Consider the following 26,416-nt stretch of genomic DNA (forward strand, 5'->3'; position numbering starts at 1 on the left):
ACTTACTCCATCCATCCATCTTCTTCCACTTATCCAGTTCAAGGTCACAGTACTCCATCCCAGGAACTGTGAGTGAAAGCCAAGGTACATCCTTGACAGGTGACCAGTCTGTCACAGGGCTGACAAACAGCTCCGGCTAATGGGTGAATAAGGCAAGTTGTATAAAGTGCTTTGAGTGCTCTGGTAAAGTTGAAAAGCCCTATAAAAAACTAATCCATTGTCATTTAACATGTATTTATTTATCTATCTATCTACAGCTCATCCCAATAATTGAGTTAGGGGTGTTGGTGCACTGATTGACAGCTATCCCTGTCACAGTCTGTGAGACGTGATCCAGTCCTTGGAGTTGATGTGGAGTGGATCTCTTTACTCTCTATGTGCTGCTGTAGCCTTTTGAAGCACTTTCTTAGCTGACTTATTTTGTGGCTTGCTATGAGGTAAAGCTTTATGAATGGTAGGGAGTGCATGCATAAAAAATAATAATAATTATATAAATTGATTTACATTAGAAATGCATAATTAATCACATACATCTATCAATAATTCTGTGATAAAAATTGGAATTGAATAAATGCTACATTTAAAACATAATTGATTCATAAAATGTATCAAAAATGTTTAAAATATGAATAAATAGTATTTAAAAACACAATACAGGTTATGAATGCAGCTTGCTAAGATTAGCTTATAAATTAACGCATCAAATTGAAGCATCAACATCCTGTTTGCAAAACTAATTGGTGTCTACAGTGGCTACATCCACGTTTATACTGTATATGTCAAATTTTTATAAAAATGTTTTAAGAAAATGACCTTTATCATGTATTTTAATTATAAAAGAAGACTGAGTGGGGCCCATGAGATTGTTTTTTTTAAGTGGGCCACAGTACTTTGGGATGGCTGGTTTATAACAAGGTAGTAAGACCTGCTATAGTTTGTGGTTTTCATTGGACTGAGTAGAACAGATAAGATTATGAGTGTATCAGAAAAATATAGAAATATTTGTTGAAATATTTTGGACACAAAGATAGATAGGGAAGATTGAAATAGTTTGGATTGAATAGGAAGTATAGGGGACATACAAGACAAAGTAGACTATGCAGACTAGTTGGTGAGAGAGGAGGATGCAGGGATAGGGTGAGACAGAGGCTTCTGATCCAATGTGGAAAGAAGAAGTGAGTATATGCTTCATGGTTTTCATTGACAGTATTTCTTGGCATAGCCAGGTGTTGGAAGGCTTCCACTTTGGTGGCCTCAGATTCTTCTTCTGCAGATGATCTGGTTCTGTTGGCTTCATTAGGTGGTGACTTCTAGCAGCCAGTTGTGAAGGGGCACAAAGAAGAATCAGCACCTTCAAGTCAGAGACCATGGTCCTCTGTCAAAAAAGGTGGAGTGCCTACTTTGGGTCAGGGACAAGTTACTACCCCAGGTGGAGAAGTTCAGGTGCTTTGGGGTCTAGTTTATGAGTCAGGAGAGAAGAGAACAGGAGACTAACAGACAAATTGGGCGATGATTGCATTGAGTCAGATGCTGCATCGGTCCGTTGTGGTAAAAAGGGAGAGATGACAACGAAAGCGAAGCAAACCGAAGTGGTGCTGTCCAAGTCAAGTGCTTGACACTCTTTCCTGGATGTCTTCCAGTGTGATGGTTCCTGGATCCTATTCAGGGAGGCTGCGGGGGTCTGCTCTTAGATCCCCTAGCAACTGAACATTATTGTTATGTGTTGCATCCTTCTCCCATATGCTCTTCCTGTTCTGCTGTAATCTACCCTAATTCCATTGTTACAGATTTATGGTGTTCTTTGCTAATTTGTTATAAATGTAGTATAATAATGTATTTATAATGATAAAAATATTATGCTGTTACAGTGTAGTTGGATTTTTGACAATATTGTCAAAAAAAATAAATAAATAAATAGACCTTTGGGTAATAGACTTCTTGGGGTAATGTGAAGGGCAGCCTGTTCTACATCTGCTGACAAATAGGTGTGAAATCACAGGCTGCTTCTACACCATATTCTGGCCTGATTTGTTTTATCGTATCTCTTTTTATCTTCTTCAACACAAGCTGCGGTTTGCATTCATAAAAACACGAGCACTGACACAAAGCCAGGGAGGAACAGACAGTCATGTCCCACAGCATATTTCCCACACCATGTCCCACGTGCATAAGTGGTGGGTGGAGGTCAGATCTGATCATATCACACACACAAATGCGTTTTCATCTTCAGTAAACACTGATAGCAATGACCTCTACAGGAATGTGAGCAGAATGCTAAACATTGCTGACTCGTTCCTCTTGTGTGTGGATGTAGTCGCTTCAAAATCAGACTTTGCAGACACAGAAAGATGATTCTCTCATTCTGTGCCCTCCACACTAAGGACAGCTTGACTTATCTCACCTTTGAATGGAAATACTGGGTTAAAATTTAATTTGAATTAAGCATATATGAAGTTATAATTTTTTATCTATGACACTTAATCTACAGGGTGGGCCATTTATATGGATACACCGTAATAACATAGGAATGGTTGGTGATATTAAAGTCCTGTTTGTGGCACATTAGTATATGTGAGGGGGCAAACTCCTCAAGATGGGTGGTGACCATGGTGGCCATTTAGAAGTCGGCCATCTTGGATACAACTTCTGTTTTTTCAATAGGAAGAGGGCCATGTGACACATCAAACTTATTGGTAATGTCACAAGAAAAACAATGGTGTGCTTGGTTTCAACGTAACTTTATTCTTTCATGAGTTATTTACAAGTTTCTGACCACTTATAAAATGTGTGCAATGTGCTGCCCATTGTGTTGGATTGTCAATGCAACCCTCTTCTCCCACTCTTCACACACTGATAGCAACACCACAGGAGAAATGCCAGCACAGGCATCCAGTATCCGTAGTTTCAGGTGCTGCACATCTCGTATCTTCACACCAGAGACAGTTGCCTTCAGATGACCCCAAAGATAAAAGTCTAAGGGGGTCAGATCGGGAGACCATTCAACTGGCCCACGACGACCAATCCACTTTCCAGGAAACTATTCATGTAGGAATGCTTGGACCTGCACCCATAATGTGGTGGTGAACCATCTTGCAGGAAAAACTCAGGGAACGTGCCAGCTTCAGTGCACAAAGAGGGAAACACATCATCATGTAGCCATTTCAAATATCCAGCGGCCTTGAGGTTTCCATTGATGAAGAATGGACCCACTATCGTTGTGCCCCATATACCACACCAAACCATCACTTTTGTTGGTCCAACAGTCTTGGAGGGATCCATCCAATGTGGGTTAGTGTCAGACCAATAGCGGTGGTTTTGTTTGTTAACTTCACCATCACATAAAAGTTTGCCTCATCACTGAACAAAATCTTCTGCGGGAACTGATTTTTGTTTTGCCCATTCTGCAAATTCTGTGCGCCGATCTGGGTCATCCTCGCTGAGATGCTGCAGCAGCTGGAGTTCGTAAGGGTGCCATTTGTGAGTAGCTAATATCCGCCGAAGGGATGTTGGACTAATGCCACTCTCCAGTGACATGCGGCGAGTGCTACGCTGTGGGCTCTTGCTGAATGAAGCTAGGACAGCCACTGATGTTTCTTCATTAGTGACAGTTTTCTTGCGTCCACATTTTGGCAAATCCAACACTGAACCAGTTTCACGAAACTTAGCAAGCAGTTTGCTGACTAGCATGGGAGATGGGTGGTCTCGTAGGGTGTCTTGCATTGAAATCTGCTGCAATGACCCGGTTACTGCGTTCACCAGATATCAACACAATTTCGATCCGCTCCTCACGTGTTAACCTCTTCGACATGTCAATGGCTGTGAACAAAGAGAAACTTGTAAATAACTCATGAAAGAATAAAGTTACGTTGAAACCAAGCACACCATTGTTTTTCTTGTGACATTACCAATAAGTTTGATGTGTCACATGGCCCTCTTCCTATTGAAAAAACAGAAGTTGTATCCAAGATGGCCGACTTCTAAATGGCCACCATGGTCACCACCCACCTTGAGGAGTTTGCCCCCTCACATATACTAATGTGCCACAAACAGGACTTTAATATCACCAACCATTCCCATGTTATTACGGTGTATCCATATAAATGGCCCACCCCGTATATAATAGTTGTAAAAAAAACAATGGATCCCCATTTGTTCTGCACAATTGTGAAAAGTTTATAAAACAGTCCATTTATTCCAGTAAGGACCAGAGGTTAGGGTACTACGCTTGACCCAAAACCTGGTTCAAACCCTCTTCTCCATCCAAATTTGTCTTTCTGCCTATATTCTTTTATTCTACCTGGTGCAATTGTATGTTCCAGTAAAATTACATTATTGATCAATGGGCAGGGCTAAAGACTTTATATTTTCTAGCTTTCAGTATTAAAACAACACCTGTAAAAAAAAAAAAAAAAAAAAAAAAAAGATTTCCCCTCTAGAATTAGTAAAGTGTTTTGAATCTAATGTTGTGGATCATAGTTACATACAACACAAAGTTATAAGGAGTGAATACCTTTTCTAATGTGTTTCCCACATTTATTCCTAGTATCTGTGGTAGTACCATCCAGTGAACAAGAGAAACTTCCTGATGTCAGATGTTAAATTTTACATGTCCAAAAATAATGTGCGGGGAGAGGGAATTCTTTCCTATGTTTACATTTGTTTTACTATTTAAAACTAGGTCTTTGGCGGTGAAAGAAGGGTCGGTGAATTGAGGTGCAGCAGAGTGCAGGCTGAGCAGGTGAAACAGAAGGGAGTAAAGGAGCACAAGGACTGTAGCTTGGAAGGCAGTAAAGGGTGGGTAAGCAGGAAGGTGTTTGGTCACAAAGTTGTTAGAGTTTGGTGAAAGGTGAAGAAGAAGTAGAGACACATGGGAACACAGCTATAGCAAATTAGACATAATGAGACTAGGGGAAGCAAAACTGAATGCAATGCACACGAGACAAGGACTCTCAAAATAAGACAGGAAACATGCAACCCAGATTCAAGACACACAAACTAGATGCTGGAAGAAAATACAAACACATGAGACACAGACAAGACAAAGAACTAAATTATAATCACATATAAATCCAGACACAAATCAAGAATCCATTTCTCAAAACACGATACAATAAAGACTAAAAAGTCCAAAAAACAGAGAACACTGGGAAACACACCCAGGGAAGTGTGATGAATGTGTCACTCTGCTTGCTCATCAGCTGATGAGCAAGCAGAGTGACACTCGAGGGACAGTCTGAGGAGGGAGCCATACGGTTAGTGTAGTAACGGTGACAAATAACTAAGCAGACTAGAAAGTTGGTCTCAAAGTGTGTGAGCTATTGTGAAACAACTGTTACATCATCGGTTATAGACATGTACAAGCATGTAAAAACGTCGGTGTCTAAAATCTAGTAAATACGCAGATGAGTAATTTTTAGTATCAATTTCTAATAATAATTAGTTTTTTACATTAGCAAGCCCAATGATGGTCGGAGATGGTCTGATACCGAGAGCAGCAATATAAAAAGACAGGAACCTGGAAATGTGTCCGTGGAAGTAAATGTTTGTAATGAAATGTATTTTAAGATGTGGAAAATCTTTCCCTGAGAACTAGAAATGCAGGCGCAGAAGTGTGTGTAGGGCAGTAATAGAATTAAATGTGAGTCACATGAAACATAAGCTACTGATAACTAACTAACTACACAATAAAACATAAAAGTAGTGCTTCTATCTTTGTCAAGTGTAATCTGGAATGGATTTTAAGTGAGTGTAGTAAATAAGCACAAAGGTACTGAAGGTGGCTTGTGTTTTATGCCATTAAAACACAGTAACAGTGCTGTGTTTTTGAGGACAGAGATGAACTAACAGTCATCTGTAGTTCTGACACTGGGGCACACTGAGCACGAACACACTGCTTTTTGGACTGAATGTGTCAAATACCCAAGCTAAAACTAATGTCACGGCTAGTTAGCTAACAGTTACCCATGACCAAAATCTATGGCAGCATGGCCCAGGGTGCCAGGTTCACTTTAACATGGGCCCCATCGTGACTGTCTAAACCTTTTCTTAGGGCATGATTGGTTATATTAGATCCTGTGTGAACCTGTGCGGTTTGTTTGAGATAATTACAGCACAAGTCTCAGGGGAAAAAAAGTCACACAAATCGTTAACAAATAGTTCACCTGTTATTTTTTTAGGCTTTCACACTTTAATTTAATTAACAGTAGAAATAGTTTCGTCAGTTTCTGGCTGCAGAGCGTGAGTAAGTGGTTAGAGTAACAATGATTCAAACAATTAATGCAACAAACACAATTTCTAATAAAAAAATGATGAAGGCCTGTTTGATTTTCTTATTAAAAGATAAGTGCATGAATTACAACACACTCTGTCTCTGTTGATATCAACCTGTGCAGTTCAGCCAGCGGTCGTTCTTTCTCTCACTCTCACTCACATGTGTAAAAGCAGCGGCTTGCTGCCACGTGACTGGCTGATTAGAGATTAGCTGCTGAACTGCTTTTGTTACACCCTTGACACCTCCTGTGCTTCTCTAAGTTTGCTCTCTGGAAGTCCTTTTCTGCTGATTTGTAATTACACCGTGTCCCCTGTGCTGTGCAAAGAGCAAACATCAGCTCAGGTATCATTGTGCAATTTTTCAGTATGAAGCTACACAGTTCACACTCTGTTCACTATTATAACACACTAGCACCACGATTCAATAATTTTTTTTCAATTCAATTTTATTTACACAGCGCCAAGTCACAACTACAGTCGCCTCAAGGCGCTTTATATTGTAAGGTAGACCCTACAATGATTCATATAGAGAAAAACCCAACAACCATATGACCCCCTATGAGCAAGCTCTTTGGCGACGGTGGGGAGGAAAAACTCCCTTTTAACAGGAAGAAACCTCCGGCAGAACCAGACGATCATCCCTTTATTGTAGAAAGTAAAGATGTAGCTTCCTGCCATCATTGCTTTTGAGATACTTCTAAGATTTTTGTCTTTTTTCTTTTTTTTAATAAAGAATAGGGACATGAAATGCCACTCTAAAATAAATGGTTATGTACAAATGTTGCATTGCTAAATAGGGAAACTGTCACGGTCCTGTGTTGGTAACCCAGTGTTTTGACTTTTATATTATTATTGATCTTGATTTCTCATGGTTTTTGACTGCTTGTGTTTTGGTTTCTGTTTTGTATTTCTAGCTCTCCAGTTCTTCTTGGTTTGTGATTTCTTAGGTTTTGGTCCTGTGCCCCTCGTGTTTAGTGTAGGTTTAGTTCTGTCTTCTTGTTCCCCAGTCATTTGTGTCTCATGCCACTCCTGTCCCTGTACTCAGTGTTCCCTCTGTTCAGTATCAGCTCCGTGCCTCTGTGGCTGTCGTGTGTTTCCTGTTTTACTTTGAAAGTCTGTGTCCTATGTCAATGTGCTCTTTTTTGCTTCCTCCCGGTTTTGTCTCATCTGATTAGCGTCAGCTGTGTTCCCTGCCTGTCTGCCATTTCCTCATTTCTTCATGTATATATGTGTCTGCATTTTCTCCTGTGAGTCTTCCCCAGTGTTTCGTCTGCGTTTTCGTGTCTCCGGTTCCTCGTTCCCGGTTCTAAGGTTTTTGTCACATTTTCCCATGTTTCCGGTGTTCTTTAGTTTAGCTGCTCCCAGTTTAGGTTTTGTTAGTTCCCTTTCTGATTCCTTTTGTGTTTTGGTACAGCGGCCAATAAAGGCTCATTCTTCGGTTGAAACCTTCTCATTCATTTGTTTGTCTGTACTTGGGTCCTCATTCTCATCCACTCCACGCCGTCTGCTTCGCCAGACGTGACAGTACAGTGTACATTATATATACTTTACAAGTTCAGGATCACATTTTTGGCCATGATTGTGTCACTTTCTGCACCTTCACCTCAACTGTTTCCTTTCTATTTTAAATGTTTGCCAAGTGGCACTTGCCATATGTAAGAAGGGATACTGTTCTCCCACATAGATGATCTGCCCCAAGAAATGCAGAGAGATACAGTGATATATGATACAGTATGTTTGAGATGTGCCAGTTCATTCTGTAACACAGAAATTTGAAGTTTGTGTTGTGCTCGGACAGCATCTGATTTGTTTTGTGCCCATTGAATGTCCTGTGCCAGCGTCTTCAGAGGAGTCTGTGGTTAGTGCTTCACACTTTAGGTTGACTCTGTGCAGAGGGTCATTAATGACACAGTTACAGTTATGACTGTGTTGCGCTCAAGAGATGAATGTGGTACTGTGAATAAATGTAACCCTAGCAACTGACGCATATTAATGTGTGCCGAAATTGGCTCAGTAAACTGACATTTAGGAAAGAGGCTCATGTAAGTACTCTCTGGAATAATGGAAATAAATAAACCTCTATCTCTTACAGTGTTGGTCAAGTTACTTGAAAAAAGTAATCAGTAACTAATTACTGATTACTTCCCCCAAAAAGTAATCCCGTTACTTTACTGATTACTTATTTTCAAAAGTAATTAATTACTTAGTTACTTAGTTACTTTTTAAAAACACGATTTACAACCTGAATAGGTGATAAAGTGATAGATCTTTCAGCCCAATTCTACTTTTTCTGCATAATCCATCATACAAAATGTAATCAAATGGAAAAGTCTCTTTTTAAAACTTTTATAGTTTTATTAATTTTAATCTTTTAACTTTATGCATCAAGCAAAAATTTAATTATATGCAACATTCTCTGACTGGAAGAAATTTGTTTAATATTTAAACCTATTTTCTGCACATTCCAGCACATAAATTTTTTTTTTTTTGTGTTTACACTCAGTCTTTCAAATAGATGCAAGTAAAACACAGCAGAAAATAAATAAAATCAAAGATTAGCGGTCCTGTTGCTCTATTTTCACCTGTACAGCAGGAGTTGGGTAGGCGGAGGTTTACCCTGGTGCAGGTGTGCCGCAGCGGTCAGTGGAAGGATATGGCAGTTTCTCTGTGAATTTTCCATTACGTCATAGCGCACTCGGAGCTTGCTTGGAAGTTTAGGGGTTTTTTTCGCTGTAAAAAGATGTTTTCTTCCCACGCACAATGCTAATGGACGCTAATGTTTTTGTCACTTTTTATGGAATCAAACTCAAAGTAAGGTCAGTACTTCCACGCTTTAAACGCTGCACGCTCATACTCTCTCCCGCACTCGATATGTGATCCATTGTTGATCTGCACACAGCTGCTGTCACAACCATAGCACTCGCTTACGTCACTGTCATGAGACATTCTCGCAAAAAAATCACGGTTTTAGTAACGCAGTAACGCAGCGTTCCTACGGGAAAGTAACGGTAATCTAATTACCGTTTTTGCAATAGTAATCCCTTACTTTACTCGTTACTTGAAAAAAGTAATCGGATTACAGTAACGCGTTACAAGTAACGCGTTACTGCCCATCTCTGATCTCTTATTAGGTCAACATCATGACAATTGTCCATTAGCATTTACTTCTAAAGAGCAGAGTTTTGTTAGCATTAGTGTCCACCATTTTCAGGTCCTCCTTTTGACCAAACATGAAAAGAGTAAATCATTACTTGCCTAGTAGCAGCTAGTATGTAGAATAAACACAAATGAAGTGGTTATATACTTATGCCCTCTGAGCAAGTAGGTCTATGGAGGGCCAAAAGTGACAAAATGAAATAATTAAATATGCTATTTTGTCACTCCTGGTCCTCCAGGGAATAATTTAATGGTTTGCACACTGTTTGCACACTATTGCATTTAGTGGTGCATGATTTTTTTAGAACACATGCTCCTCATCAGACAAATACGCAAAGGATTAGGGCCACTTTGGGGGGGGGGGGGCTCGTCTTTTTTTTCTTTTCCAGAATTCTCAGAAAAAAGTCAGAATTCTGACTTTTTTCTGATATTAATCTCAGAAATCTGTAATCTCAGGCAACTGCAACGGACAAATAAAGGCTCATTCATTCATTCAGAATTCTGACTTTTTTCTCAGAAATATAATCTTTAGAAGTTATCAATGTAATGATTCTTTTTTGAAATAATGTATAAAGTAGGAAAATACTACTGGGAATGTACATAGTTTGAAAATGTAAGTTGTTATTCTTGCTGTGACACGCCTAGACCACACATCGTTGAAGGGCAGGTGAATGTTTTATTTTTGTTTCCAGCTCTAATTCACGCTTGTAGCTTTTCAGATGTCCTCTCTCCAGTCCCAGCACGCTCCTAAAAACATGAAAAAACATGAAAGGCATAATTAGTCAATACATCCCACCTGCCCTGCCAGCCACCGTGGCACTGCCCCCAAACCCACAGCACACCACACATCAGCCCTCCTCTGCAGGGGAGCTGGAGACCACACTCTGCCACAAATCCACATTCTTATTTTCATTTGATGTATTTGTGCTTTAGACAGGGAAGCCACCTGTGGAGGACCTGTTCTCAGACCTGTGTGATGGGCGACGCCTGCTAGAGCTGCTGGAGGGACTAACAGGACATGAGCTGGTATGAACATATACACATATAGTGTGCTTGCATTGTGACGATGTACTGGCTCTTTTCAACACTCTACATTGTACAGTGCTGTTTTTTGAATAGCTGTATTAGTACATGTCAAGGATAGAACTGGGACACAAATGCAAGAGTAGAAAAATACAGTCAGAAGTGAAGCATTGTAGCAGTTTGATGCCTGGGCTTTTATTGGAAATGTCAGTTATGTAAGCATCCACTGTATAAACATCCATCACTGTAACACTGCACATATAACTAAACTAAGAAACGACATAATATGTCCATTTTAAGTTCAGTTTTTAAAACCTGACAGTGTACACAACTATGGACACCATTAAAGCTTTATAAATGAGTCAGTGGGCCAGTTAAAATTTCAATGTGGTGATCATGTTCAGGATTATGACTTATTGGGAACAGGTCATTCAAACCACACAGCACCATATCAGGATTCAAGGAGCTTTATTGTCATTCGCATCGCATGTTTACATGAAGTGGAACGAAATGATGTACACACGGCCCCGGACGAAAAGAAACAGAATTTTTAAAAAGTAATAAATAAATAGTTGTTTAAAAAAAACAAAAGACCAAAACAGAATAACATATTAAATATAAGATATAAATAACATATTAAATTCTAACCTTGTTGTGGCTAGAGTCACTTACTGTTCACTGTTAGCTAAACACTGTGTTCTTCTTGCCATATGATAGCAGGTGCTATTCATTCAGTGAGAATAAAACCATAGACAGCTAGATAGTGTTTAGCTTAACTTCAATCATTGAAACCGTATAATCATCTATCTCAGTATAAAGAGAAAGCAAGACACATAATATGAAATGAATATGAAATCTCAAATCACCTAGAAGTTGTCACCTTGGAATCCTGAAAACATCTAGCTTTTTAAAATGTGATTCACATCGAGGAAGAATATATATTAGAAGATGAAGGGCGACTGGATGATAACCCAACAAATATCAAAACCAGCGCAATCAAATTAGTATCTAAACATAACCAAATAATAGGTAAAATCCACATGTAGATGACGTTGGAGAGCACTCTGCCCATTATTTCTGTTTGGCACAAACTTGTTGCCGAGCCACTGATCCCACTGTAGACGCTGCAGGAGAGCGCCTAATCCCGACTGTAGTTTTGATTTTAATATCTACTGAAAAAGGACCATTTATTACTCCTAACACTGAAAACATGTATTTTTCCCACTCTGCTCATCAGTGATTCTTGCAGCTTCTCAGAAGGTGTAACCATTTGAAATCTTCATCACCCGTTTTAGAAACAATCATTCTCTGTGTGTGTGTGTGTGTGTGTGTGTGTGTGTGTGTGTGTGTGTGTGTGTGTGTGTGTGTGTGTGCGCACGCACATACACATAGGTGAAGTTGGAAAGGGGATTCACGCGCGTTCACTCGCTAAACAATGTCAACCGAGCTCTGCAGATCTTACAGAAGAACAATGTGAGTATGCACTGCTATAAAGATGTAAATGTACATAATTATATTGGTTTTCTTGCGTCAATTACATTAAATAAATCTAACTTTACAATCAGCAGACTGAAATCAATGAAACTGCTGAGTGTTATATGGATTAATACTGCTACTGTTTAAGAGTGAGCTCTTTTTAAATATTGTATTATGACTGTGTGACTGTTAACGGATTGAAATCTATCACCTGTAAGGTCTCCCCGCTCAAGATGACACATATACAGATCCATCTTATGTTAGCCAGTGTAAATGATTCAGAGAAGGCATGGGAGAGAGCGCCGTGGTCAAATAAAACCAAAATTTTGGCATCAACTGCCATGTTTGGAAGAGGAGAAATGCTGGGTATGACACAAATACCAGCATCCTTACAATCAAACATGCAGGTGGAGTCATCTGCTAAGGGTACAGGACAACGGTTTAAAAAAAAAGCAGCAGATTAAGGTCATGGAGCGGCCTAGCCCGTCTTTACACCTTAATCCAATCTGCAATCTGTTATAGGAGTTGGAGCTCCGAGTTGTCAAGTGGCAGCCAATAAACCTAAAGGATTTAGAGCGTTTTTGTAAAGAGGAGTGGGCCAAGTGACCTACGAGGAACATCTTACTGCTGTGCTTGCCAACAAATGTTTCTCCACCAAGTACTATTTTGCTTCACTCAATAACATAGGCAATGTGTTTTTTCTGGACATTTTTAAAAAATAGTTATTTCCCCATCTTCAGTTACCTTATTAATGTATAGAAAGAATATGTGATAATATATAATAATTTTTCTATTTTATTAAAGGATGATACAAATAAAGATGAAAGTCAGCACTTTTAATAGTGATTAACATATAGGAAACAGCACGGCAGTGTGGTGGTTGGCATTGTGGTTGCCATTGTGGCCTTGCAGCAAGAAGTTCCTGAGTTCAACCCCACCATCTGGCCGTGGCCTTCCTGTGCGGTGTTTGCATGCATTCTGTGCGGGTACTCCGGCTTCCTCCAAAGACATGCATTTAGTGCGTTTAGGTCAGTTGGTGCCTGTTGCCCATAGGTGTGAATGTGAGTGGCAATGGTTGTCTGTCTCTCTGTGTTAGCCATGCGACAGGCTGCTGACCTGTACAGGGTGTAGACCGCCTCTTGCCTTAGGCTCTAGCCACCCCGATTAGGATAAGCAGAAGAGGATGGATGGACACACAACAATTTTGCAGATCCACAGATTTACTCCAGCTCTCATCTTTTTGTTGTTGAAAATCACTATGAAGAAACAAAACATAAAAGGAAAAAGAAAGGAAAAAATTCCAGCGTAATAATGGCTGGATCACACAAAACTGACACACAACAGATCCTTTTTATTAGTTTTGCATGGCAACTAGTAGTTTACTCGTATCCATCTGTAATCAGATAACCAAGAGTCATCCCTCCCTGTTGTAATAGTGCACTGTCTGTGCCATCTGTGATGTCTGATCATAACCACACTACTATGTGTAATTAATGCCCACATTTAAATACTAGGACTGATTTTGTTACGTGCAAGTTTAAGTTCACAAGAAAACATGGCTTCATTTTAAAGAGTCACCACCACAATGGAGGTGAGAGTAGGTAAGACGACCTTCCTAAAATTGTGGAAATCATTTGTGATTTGTGTGCTTCCCGCATCCCATCTCCAGGTGGAATTAGTGAATATTGGGGCAGCGGACATTGTTGATGGGAATCACAAACTCATTCTTGGGCTCATCTGGAGCATCATTCTCCACTGGCAGGTATGTGTTAGTGTATGCTCGTACGTGTACATCCTCCCCTGGATTTGTCAACATTTGAAGACACTATTACATTGATACTTTAAAGCTGCCTCCATTTAGTTTAACTTTACTTTTTGTTGCCTTTTGTTGTCTGAGGTTGCTTCTTATTGGTCTAAGTGTTCTTTTTTTTTCTTTTCACCTTGACCTTGATGATGAGTTTTCATACTGAACTGCTCTGAGGAAAAGAATTTGATGCAACGAAACAGAGCTGTGCAGGCTCCCTGAACTCTCAGTTGTATGTATATATACATTTTCTGTGGAAAGGCAAGGAATTCAGACAGGCCTTTTGGAAGCAAAAAATCACGTTTTATTTATGTGAATCTTTTTCTGGTGTGTCTTTCTGGATCTGATTGTCAGTAATATTTTTCTGTGTAACTTACTGCCTTCAAAGTTAACACAATTAACACAACTTCCTTGTAACACCTCTAGTTGTTTTTGATGTGCAAGTAATGCATACACACTTGCTGTCAGACACCCATAGTTCAGGGTGTCTGACAGCAAGGCATCAGTAATGCTGTGGATGGTAAACAAAAATGGATAAAGGGTCTTTTGAGTGGCAAATTCAGCTTTAAAGCTCTGCTAGAGGGTTCCCTTGACAAGAACAAAGTTATTAGTATTTACTGTGAATTGTAATAACACCGTAGTACGAGTCGAGTCTCAACACACCAGCTACTAGTGGACCAACCTGGGGATGCCACAGTCAAATGGGAACCATTGAAAGTTGCAACCACCAAGTACCTGCAGAGGGTCAGGCAAGTCCTGAGGAGTCAGCTGAACAGTAAGAACAAGATCCTGGCTATCAACACGTACGCCCTGCCTGTGATCAGGTACCCTGCTGGAATAATAAGCTGGCCAAAGGAGGAGATAGAAGCCACTGTCATTGAGACAAGGAAGCTCCTGAGCATGCATGGGGGGTTTCACCACAAGTCAGCACCCTGAGGCTGTACGCTAAGTGGAAGGAAGGGGGCCGGGGACTGGTGAGTGTCAGCACCACAGTCCAGGATGAGGCAGCGAACATCCAAGAATACATCAGGAGGATGGCCCCAACTGACCGAGTGCTCAGTGAATACCTCAGGCAGCAGAAACCTAAAAAAGAGGTGTAAGAGAAGGAACCATCATGGAAGGACAGGCCCCTGCACGGTATGTACCACCGGCAGATAGAGGAGGTGGCTGATATCCAGAAATCCTTCCAGTGGCTGGACAAAGCTGGACTGAAAGACAGCACAGAGGCACTAATCATGGCAGCACAAGAACAAGCTCTGAGTACAAGATCCATAGAGGCTGGGGTCTATCACACCAGGCAAGACCCCAGGTGCAGGCTGTGTAAAGATGCCCCAGAGACAATCCAGCACATAACAGCAGGGTGCAAGATGCTAGCAGGCAAGGCATACATGGAACGCCATAACCAAGTGGCCGGCATAGTGTACAGGAACATCTGTGCCGAGTATAACCTGGAAGTCCCGAGGTCAAAATGGGAGATGCCCCCAAGGGTGGTGGAGAATGACCGAGCTAAGATCCTGTGGGACTTCCAGATACAGACGGACAAAATGGTGGTGGCTAACCAACCGGACATAGTGGTGGTAGACAAACAGAAGAAGACGGCCGTAGTGATCGATGTAGCGGTTCCGAATGACAGCAATATCAGGAAGAAGGAACACGAGAAGCTGGAGAAATACCAAGGGCTCAGAGAAGAGCTCGAGAGGATGTGGAGGGTGAAGGTAACGGTGGTCCCCGTGGTAATCGGAGCACTAGGTGCGGTGACTCCCAAGCTAGGCGAGTGGCTCCAGCAGATCCCGGGAATAACATCGGAGATCTCTGCTCAGTGGAGTGCAGTCACAGGAACAGCTAAGATGCTGCGCAGGACCCTCAAGCCTATTAACTGAATAATGTTAGTCCAGTCACATTGTTGTTAGCCTAGTGACTTAGGAAAAACCCCACCAATGTCCAAAATATCCAGGAAAGGTAGTGGTGAGGGTTATAGGGTAGGGTGCTAAAGGTTTATGCATCTTAACTAAGTTTTTGTACCAGCCTTGTTTTGTATTCCTGTGTGCAGGTTAAGGATGTGATGAAGGATGTGATGGAGGGCCTACAGCAGACTAACAGTGAGAAGATTCTGCTGAGTTGGGTTCGTCAGAATACACGCCAGTATCCTCAGGTATGTTCCTTTACTCAGTCTTAACCTCAGGCTGACACACTGGATCATGTTCGAATAGCTGTCTCCCATAGTTACTACACTTACCACCCTGTAACTGAGTGCTCAAGTACGTGTAAGTAATGGCAGTCTCCACTTTCAAATTTATTTATTTTCATAGAGTATGAAAGAAAGGTCTTTAGTACTCTGGGGGGCTGGGGATGGCCCGGGTCTCCTGGGTCTGCCTCTGGCCCCCGGAGGACCGTTATTGTGTCAACTCACCCTCATTATGAAGTCCGTCTGTGGACAAAGACAGATACACAGACACTCACACAGAACACAACGAAATTTATTTATTTTTTGTTTATGTTATTGATGGTTTTCCTTAAAGTTGTAGCAGTTGCCAGCCGATTGCGCTTTCCAATCCTGCTCTGTCCTATAACATTTCCTCCTTTTTCCCCCTTTGTTTTTTCTTTCTGTCCCTTTTTTCTCTTTCCATGTATGTCAGCTTTGACATTCTTAAATTGCACGTGTAGTGTGAGTAATAATAGAAATAATAATAAGACAAATTAGTAAATAAACAGATTAAAAAGAATAACAACAGAAATAATATAGAGAATTTATAAAGGTGGTCTTGGAAAAGCAAGTATGTTAGGCACAACAGTGCATTCAGAGCATAATTGTCAATGCGAAGCTGCCAGACAGGCTATTAGACATGTTCTAAGGGTTGTTGGAGGCTCTGAGCCAAGGAATAATCAATAAATTCTTTGAGGGCAAAATCATAATCAGTATAACCCTAACCTCTAGCCCTAACCCTATAATATCACAATGTTACATTTTCGTTTGGTTAAATATTTGGCAACAGAATTTGGCAAGTTTGATCAAAACAATAATTGTAATTGGTATTCATTAAAAATGTTATACAGATCAAGTGTTTGCTTGATTCAGATTTGGGATATATGTCATCATATTGCTTTTATGACTATGTGTGAAACTTAAAAAGAGACTTGACATATAAAAATACTCTTAACAGTATCAGTAGGACATATTTGCACCGCAGAATATTTTCGTATATTTACAGTTTTATACCATGTGGTTAATAATTCTCTGATTTATGTTTCTGTCACTTGACTTGTTTTGTTTTGTGTAAGGCCTGAAGCTTAACTAAGACCAATCACAACAGAACATAATCACTGCAAACATGTGAGCATGCGTGCCTCGTTATACGAAGTGCTTGACAGGAATAGCCACTGTCACTAAGATGACTTCTTAGTATGTTTTTTTTTAGCTATATATTCAGTTTTAAACCCTTTTTGCCCCCGTAGACAATCATTTCATGTATTAAATTTTTGATCCATTCACTGAAATTGAGAGCGAAAAGATGTCTTTAATCTATCTCTGGAAATGTAAACAGTATTTGGATGACAGTATTCCCACTCTTAAATGTCAAACTGCTTTCTCAGGTTGGTTCTTGAATATCCATTATCTCTGTCCTCAGGTCAATGTGGTTAACTTCTCCAGTAGCTGGAATGATGGACTGGCTTTCAATGCCCTCATCCATAGCCACAGGTATGTATGTGTGTGTGTGTGTGTGTGTGTGTGTGTGTGTGTGTGTGTGTGTGTGTGTGTGTGTGTGTGTGTGTGTGTGTGTGTGTGTGTGTGTGTGTTCAGATGAAGATTTAACACAGGAGAAGTGGATAGACAGACTTTCAAAGGAATAGTAGAGCAAATATAGTCATTGCACTAAAGAGATGTAGTGTATTTTAGACATGGAAGATGCTAATGCTGTCCTGAGAAAAAGGTTAAAAAATGATTGTATATGAAAAGATGCAGCCAGCCAAGTAAAAAGACTAACATCCCAATGCTGCCACTGCTGAAGCAGTTATTCTTTTTCCAGAATTAAATGGGCGGAGCAAGTCCTTCCTGGACCCACATTCCTGAATCTAAACTCTGGTCTCTAATGTAATGTGTAATGTGTATGTGTTAGGCCTTATAGGGAAATTGCTCCTCTGCATTTAACCCATTCACCCAGTGAAGCAGTGGGCAGCCACCAATGCAGCGCCCAGGGATGGTACCTTGCTCCGGGGTACCTCAGGGTAACCGTTCAGTGGAGTCGAACCCCCGACCTTCCGATCATGGGGCCACCACTCTACCTACTGAGCTATCCCTGCCCTCTAGTGATTTGCATTTCTTACCCAACTATCTGCCTCTGAGTTTGATGCCAAACTTAAAATGAACCTATAAATGTGATAGTTTTTTCATTGAGAGAAAGAAAAATAACATTACTTAGAATCTAAACCAGGTGTATTCAATTCAAATTCAGGGCGATCCCATTGAAGAACATGTCCTCAAACAGAGTTTTGGCGTATCATAAAGTTCTGCGTGCATTATAATTTAATGCAGTATATTTTGAAGTAACCTAGCAGTTGCATCAGCATCTATATGTAGTAAACAACTGATTTTATTTTACTTTATTCACAGTATTTCAACAATGTTGTTTATTCATTTTCATAATGACCTTGAGGCTGCTCTAATAATAAAGTGAACCTCACTGTTTCGTAGTTTGAATTTCCCCCTTTCGTCTTTTTTCTTTTCTGCATTTCACATGTAAACCATCCGAGCTCTAACCCGACTCTTCTCTCTGTTCCCCTTCACACTTCAGCGTCTCTTTCCCAGCGTTTTCTGTTTTCACAAGTACATGATTTGATGTCAAGTGGGATAAGGCTGACAAAGCACAGGACTGGCCTAACCAGGAAGCTGATAATGGCTTAATCATGACAAAGAGACAAACCTCAGCGCTTTACATCGATGTTACATCCTTCGTGCTGCAACGCCCACTCATTAGGATCAGCCAGAAATCTGTCCCTTTCTACTTTACATTCCTGTGCTATTTTACTGAAGTAATACATCCAACTGTACAGTTTCCTGAAACAATAGCATGTGTCATCATATTGTGATATTACATTTTGGCTCTTCTGCACCTTCTGCTCAAAGTTGTTATGCTGTAAAATAAAGTCTTAGTCCTGATGTAAGAGTGAGGACTAAGAATGGGTTTTTAAATTTTATTTTTGATCAAAGTTGATTGTTAGTTTTTATACTTACAAGATCCAGCTAAGTTCAAATAGGAGAAATTAAAAATGTAAATAACAGACAAGAGTTTGGGAGGCTCATCTGTAATCAGTGAAAGGGCTCAGTTTTAGTAAGCATGTCAGCATCTAACAACTGTTTCTTTAAAAAGTGGATTCAGTTCAACTGGGCAAGTGTGTTCTGTTGGAGAAACTTTCCATCACTCACCCATGAGACTGAATACTGAAATCACTTAAATGACTGATAAAACATTTGTGTCATGGACCATCATCTCCAGAGGAACTGAACATTTATCCATACCTGGGAATCATCCATGCATTAAGACATTGTTTGTAGTTTTTTTTTAAGTTAGCATTTCTTTTGCCTCATTTTTAACTTTAGGAAGCAACATTTTTCAGAAGAAAAACACAGTAAACTATCTGAAAATCATCAGACTAGTTGGTTAGTCTAATTTCTTTTTCCATGGTTAGTGGAGTAAGAAATGAGTTGCTAGGAACTCATTCATAAGCTCAAGAATAAACTAGCGGCACTCAGCGGTACCCTCAGCCTTGTACTACGGGGTGGCTGTAGCTCAGAACGTAGAGCGGGTCAGCTACTAATTGGAAAGTTGGTAGTTGTCTAGTCTGCATGCAAAGCATCCTTGGGCCAGATACTAACCCCAAGTTATTCTTCAATTCATCCATCAAATTATGAATGTGTGTGAATGTTAGATAGAAAGCAGGTATGTAGAAAAAAATATACGAGGTCTTGAATAACCCGATCTTATCTTAAAGACCTCATAGTACAGTATCACTCCAATAGAGCACTTCACCCTCAGGATATTGTGAGACATGGTGTCAAACGCCGCACTAAGATCCCGAAGGATGAGGATGGATAGAAGACCAGAATCAGCTGCCATCAGAAGGTCATTGGTAATCCTTAGCAGAGCAGTTTCTGTGCTATGATTGGGGCGGAAACCAGATTGAAATTGTTCATAGAGTAAGAATAACGAGTACTATAACCAACTTACCACCTCAAATTGTTATTTTTTATTCTATTCTAACTAAATTTCTGTTTACTGCAGCCCACCTGCAGTAAAGACACCACCACCACCACCACCTGCACCTTCACAGCCTACACTTCGGCAATCACTGCAACAGAGTGTGCATTGCTGCCCAATCAGAAAACTAGCTGATAGATGTATCCTGGTGTAGATTAATAACAGGGAGACGTGTATCTGATAAAGTTATTGCTATTAATATGATGCAGATGAGAAGCTGATTAAGTTTAATCAAGGTAGTCAGCATAAATTATCATTAAATTACAGAAAGGACCCTGCAGTGCATTTGGTTCACATTTTCTTTTCATCATTACTCATATACACTATTGATATTAGTGTACATGAGTAGGACTAAGCTTTTACAGGAAAGAATGTGATAGTTCTAACATGAATGAATGATTGAGTTTAAATTAAATAAGTAAATCTTACAAGAACACAGAGTGGGAAACAAAAAGCATCACCATGAACATAATGGCACAGTGGAGGAGTTTTCACTCAGAATTTTCTAACATGCTATTTTGCATTATAAAAGTCTGTTTTTATTGTTCGCTGTGGGGGAAAATGTGGTGAATGAGAGTGTGAATCTCATTAAAATATTACTCCACAGCAAATAAACTTCCAGGACTCAAAAATAAACCCAGCTGCATAAGCTGTAGGATATTTGTTTCCTATTAACACGTTACTAATTTCCTTAAAGCACTACAAAATACTGAGGAATGCAAGGGTTTTTATTGATAAAAGGTGTGTATGATACCTACCAATTTTCTTTCATCTTGCCAGGCCTGAACTTTTTGATTGGAGCTCTGTGGAGAAGAAGACCTCGGCAGTCGACCGACTGGAACATGCCTTCAGTAAGGCAGAGCAACACCTGGGGATAGAGAGGCTACTGGACCCTGAGGGTAACTACATGCTCACCTATTACCTTACTGTCAAGGGAAACTTTGTTGACAGGTTTTGCACAATAATACGAGGAATGCCTCCTAACAAATACTTTCATCACAAAATGTGTTATCATCTGTGGCATCCATCATTGCCCAATTTACGCCGTCTTGAAACCAGTTTAAACTTTCTGGATACATGCTCAATCGTCCAGGTGAGAAAACCCCAAAATGTTGATTTTGTTGATCTAGACATAGCATTTTCAGTGGGAGAAACATTTTATCACTCTTCAGTCTGAAGAAGTCACCAAATGATACTGTCCCTCCTTGACTGTCTAAAGAGATTCTCCATACTGTAGGGCCTTCTGTTCACATGCAGTCGTTCAACCTCTGCTTAAAAACATCTCTGGATCACAGTTCTCACTAGCTACAGGCCTATCTAAGCTAAGCTTCCTTTTCTTTCTAAATTTCTGGAGATCATTTTCAATCAGCGAATGGCCTTTTTGGAAGAGAATACCACTCTAGAGGTTTCAAGTCTGGTTTCAGAATCTTACACACCACTGAAACATCTCATTTAAGAGTTTTTAACCACATGTTTTTAGCTATCAACTCTGGTGACTGTGTTGTTTTTATACTTTGCGATTTAAACGATGGGTTTGACACAATCGATCATGAAGTTTTACTGGATCAAACCTTCTGTGCTAGCCTTTGAAGCCTCTGCTCCTTTCTCGTGTGGAGTTCCACAGGGCTCAGTTTTAGGCTCCCTCCTCTTTTCTTCTACCAGCTCCAACTTGGTTCCACAGTAAGAACGTATTGTATTTCATTACACTGTTACGTGGACGATACCAAGATTTTTGTCCCTCCTAAAAGTAATGAAGCGTTTTCTTCTAGACTGCTGCTCAGGTGTCTTGGAGACATAATGGCTCTTAATGTTTTCAATTTTAATGAGGAAAAAACAGAAGTGATGGTGTTTGGGCGTACGACTCGGACCCTTTTTGTCGAGCTGTGTTCCTTTGTTCAGTACATCAAGCCGACTATTACAAACCTCTGGGTTGAGGTGGACGCTGAAATTTGACAGTCAAATCAGGGCAGTGGCAAAATTGAGCCTTTTCCAGTTGAGGCACTTGGCCAACATAAAGCTTTCTCAGCGGCACTTTGAGACAGTAATCCACACCTTTGTTACTCTCTGCTGGATTACTGTAATACACTTTATGTAGAGGTTATTGGCTCCTCAATCACTACAGTTGGTACAGGACAGAGCCTCAGATCTTTTCACATGCAGAAATTTGAGTATGTTTCTCCCATTTTAGCCTCACTCCACTGGCTGCCCATGAATTAAGTTTTAAATTATTTTATTTGCTTTTAATGCCCTTAATCATCTCGCCCCACCCTATCGCTCTGAGATGCTACAACCGTCCTTTTATCTCAGGTCAGTTGATCAGCTGCTCCTCAAACTAAGCATAAGCTAAGAGGAGACGTGTCTTCACTGTTACAGCTCCTAAAATATGAATGATTTGCCTTTACACCTCAGACAAGCCTCTTCTCTGTCTGTTTTTAAATCTCTTCTTAAATCTCTTTTCCTCGGCCTTTGACATCATGTGGGATGTTTATTTAATTTAATTGATTTTTTATTTTATTTTGTTTTATAGTATGGCACTTGTTCTTGTTCTGTGGCTTTTTGATTCCTATCTGTTTGTACATATTTATTATTCATCAGATAGGTCCATTGATGTTGTTTTTAAAGTGCTTTACAAATAAAGCTGGAATGGTCTGGTCTGGTAAAGTTAGAGAGAATAAAGCCTGGGTCAAAGATTATTCCAAAAATGTGATCATTAGTGAGTGTGCTTACTACAACAGTCGCTGTCATTGTCTCTTCTGAGGCAGAAAGTAATCAATCGAGATATCTTAAAGTGTTCCAGATAAGAGAATAAACTATAGAGAAGATCACAAAGAGTTTCACTGTCTTTGTGCCTCTAGAGAAATCACATGACAAGGTGTCAAGAGAGGCTCCGTGGTACTGCATAGGGACAGCAGGGGTGGCAGAGGACATGTATGAGGGCAGGAACAGTATTGAGAAGGCATGGGAATTGATAAGAATTGATAAGAATTTAGCAGTCCATGGAATGGAAATCACTGATTAGTGATTTCCATTCCATTATAAAAATCACTAATCAGTTAGATTCCTTATTGATTCTTGTTGTGTTTGCATTGGCTCCACTTTAAAAATGATGCCACTGCAAAGAAATTCATGTAAACCAACTGCATGCTGTGAGTCAAGTGTTTTTGCATATTAGAGGTATCTCCCTTCTTTGTGATCAGCGTTGTGGTCGTTACTCACAAAAAGTAATTATTACACATATTACAAAGAACACTCTTTTCCTCAAAGTAATGCAGTACACTACATAATTACTCCAAGGAGAAAGTAATTCATTATATTACTTGTTACATTACTTTCATGTTACTCTGTAAAGTATCTGAAACACACTGTGTCATAATTACTGTTTAATAACGTAAACCTGAGGCCCCACACACCAACACAAATCCATATTCTAATGAGGACACGTGTTAACTTTCTCTTAGTATTTAGGTAATCACACAAAAAATAGCACAAAGAAACTTCAGAGCGATTCTGTTCTACTTTGTCGTCATCAGTTTGTTACCTGTTGAAGTTCAGCGTCTGCCTGCGGGGGTTAGCATTCCCTCAGCTTTCATTCTGGGTTCTTGGCTAGCTTAGCATTATAGGATATTGTCTGTGCAGATGCTTACAAAGAGCCAAAGTGCTAACAGCAAAATGCAGCTATTTCCAGTGTAACTGGAACCAATAAGCGGGATCGATAGATAAGCAGACTAAGAATTCCAAGAATTGGATCACTGGAACTGGTTCTTATAGAGAACAATTTTCTTGATTCCTACCTCTAGTAATGGGGGTACAGACAGGAGGAAAAAAGGATCTCAAAGGAGGCTCATGTATGTAGCAGAGGAGGACATGCAGAGTGTTGCTGTGACAGAAGAGGGTGAAATGGCGGCAGATGATCTGGTGTGGCGACTCCTAAAGGGAGCAGGTAGAAGATGATGATTGACGGTCTGTAGATTATAATCCCTAACAGGGTAAAATTAACATTTGAGACATTTGTGTTATTGGTGATTGTTAGTATGAAATACCCAATCATACTCAATGGCTCAATCATACTAGAGTAAAGATAGGATAGAACTTCTCTAAATATAAGTTGTGTATGTAGATAGCAACACATTTACAAAAGATGGATTTGTATTTATTACCAGTTTATCACAGTTACCATGAAATCACAAATAGATTGAATGGAAGCCAACTTGAGACTAGTCAACTGCAAACTAATAGCTCACCAATAGCAAATGCACGATACAGAGTACCTTTTAAACATTTTGTTCATAATTTTTATCGATAGAATTTCGAGACAAAACCAAGTGGCAGAAGGCTCCCACATTTGGTGGCCTCAGAATCTCATCTCTGTTTTGTTTTTTTGTTTTTTTGGATAATGTGGTATATAGCTGGGTGTGCAGCGACGTGTCTGAAGCCGTGGTCCTCAGGCAGAAAAGGTGCCCACTCCGGGTCCAAGCCCCAAATTGAGGAGCTGAAGTATCTTGTTTATGAGTGAGGGAAGAAGGATAAGGTAGACTGACAGACGAATTGGGGATGTAGCTGCAGTGAAGCAGTTGCTGCACTGGTCCAGTGAGTAATAGGTGAGCATAAAAGCAAAGCTGCCCATTTACCCCTACTCTCACCTATGATCACAAACTTTGATAATCACTGAAAGAATGAGATTGTGGATACAAGCTTTGGAAATGAGCTTTCTCCAAAGGGTAGGGTACCTCCACATCATCATAGTGATTCAGGCATCTGACAAGAATGCCTCCTGGGTGAGGTTTTCCTGACATGTTTTATCTGGAGGAGGCCCCAGGGTAAACGTGGGGATGGATGGATGGATGAATAGACTTAGTAAATATAATCAACAGCTTTTTACCCCTCAGCTGTAAAAGGTCGTTGTGGTTTTAACATCTCCCTCTCTGGCAGGTGGGCGGAGTGGACACCCAAGTTTGTGATAACTCAAGAATGAGGCGTGTAAGCAATGTTCCCTCTAATTTTTCATGTGTCTGAGCGAGCACACAAAACCCCTGAGCTTATTAAAATAATCAAATTACAGCATTTATGTTAGACTACTTTTAATTAACTGCTTTAGCCCACTTACAATGAATATTTAAAATATCTTGTTCATGACCTGCAGCATGTTAACACTACTGGAAGTAAAAATAACTTCAACTCCAACTTTGAAAGCACAACTTTCTTTTTTTATATTTTTATAAAGCTCTGACTGTATTATGAGTCTGTGGTCTGGGAGAGAGTCTGTAACTCTGTCTGCAAATACAGTAAATAATGACCAATGTTGGGTAATTAATTATTTTGTTACTTCTTCAAAAAAGTAACTGAGTTATGCAAACAACAAAGTTTTTTACAGCTGTTTACCTAAAAATGCAGCCAAGGTGTTTTTAAACAAACATTTCAAACTATTTACAGAACAATCAGCTGTTCTGCATCAAATCTGATGCCACACAAATTATTTGTGTCGCTCCAAAAATAATTTGTGTCCACTATGAGATGAAGGAGAACAACAGCTGATACCTGCAGGCCTGACAGCAGCAGATGTGTCACTGCTGTAACACCTGTAACACTCAGCAGGCGCCTCATTGTTCTGACACACAACACAACACTACTGACTACACTACACACTGACTACACACTGACTACACACTGACTACACACTAACTACACACTAACTACACACTGACTACACACTAACTACACACTGACTACACACTGACTACACACTAACTACACACTGACTACACACTAACTACACACTGACTACACACTAACTACACACTGACTACACACTGACTACACACTAACTACACACTGACTACACACTGACTACACACTGACTACACACTAACTACACGCTAACTACACGCTAACTACACACTGACTACACACTGACTACACACTGACTACACGCTAACTACACGCTAACTACACGCTGACTACACGCTAACTACACACTGACTACACACTGACTACACACTAACTACACACTGACTACACACTGACTACACACTAACTACACGCTAACTACACACTGACTACACGCTAACTACACACTGACTACACACTAACTACACACTGACTACACACTGACTACACACTGACTACACACTAACTACACGCTAACTACACACTGACTACACGCTAACTACACACTGACTACACACTAACTACACACTAACTACACACTGACTACACACTGACTACACACTGACTACACACTAACTACACACTGACTACACACTGACTACACACTGACTACACACTAACTACACACTAACTACACACTAACTACACACTGACTACACACTGACTACACACTAACTACACACTAACTACACACTAACTACACACTGACTACACACTGACTACACACTAACTACACACTAACTACACACTGACTACACACTAACTACAC

General features: G+C 40.1%; 1 protein-coding gene across 3 annotated transcripts in view; it reads left to right on the forward strand.

The window, feature by feature from the left end:
• Window positions 1-26,416, forward strand: part of dmd (dystrophin) — a 314,957-nt gene that overhangs the window by 94,105 nt on the left and 194,436 nt on the right. For all 3 annotated transcript variants that reach the window (XM_085398703.1, XM_085398704.1, XM_085398705.1), the window contains exons 3-8: window positions 10,360-10,452; window positions 11,842-11,922; window positions 13,595-13,687; window positions 15,780-15,881; window positions 17,356-17,426; window positions 20,764-20,882. In XM_085398703.1, the coding sequence (XP_085254829.1) occupies window positions 10,360-10,452; window positions 11,842-11,922; window positions 13,595-13,687; window positions 15,780-15,881; window positions 17,356-17,426; window positions 20,764-20,882 (559 nt within the window). The remainder of the gene's footprint in view (window positions 1-10,359; window positions 10,453-11,841; window positions 11,923-13,594; window positions 13,688-15,779; window positions 15,882-17,355; window positions 17,427-20,763; window positions 20,883-26,416) is intronic.

Source organism: Rhamphochromis longiceps, linkage group LG23 (assembly GCF_057381845.1).
Source record: "Rhamphochromis longiceps isolate RC_006_pf linkage group LG23, R_longiceps_female_GT1.1, whole genome shotgun sequence".
Classification (NCBI taxonomy): domain Eukaryota; kingdom Metazoa; phylum Chordata; class Actinopteri; order Cichliformes; family Cichlidae; genus Rhamphochromis; species Rhamphochromis longiceps.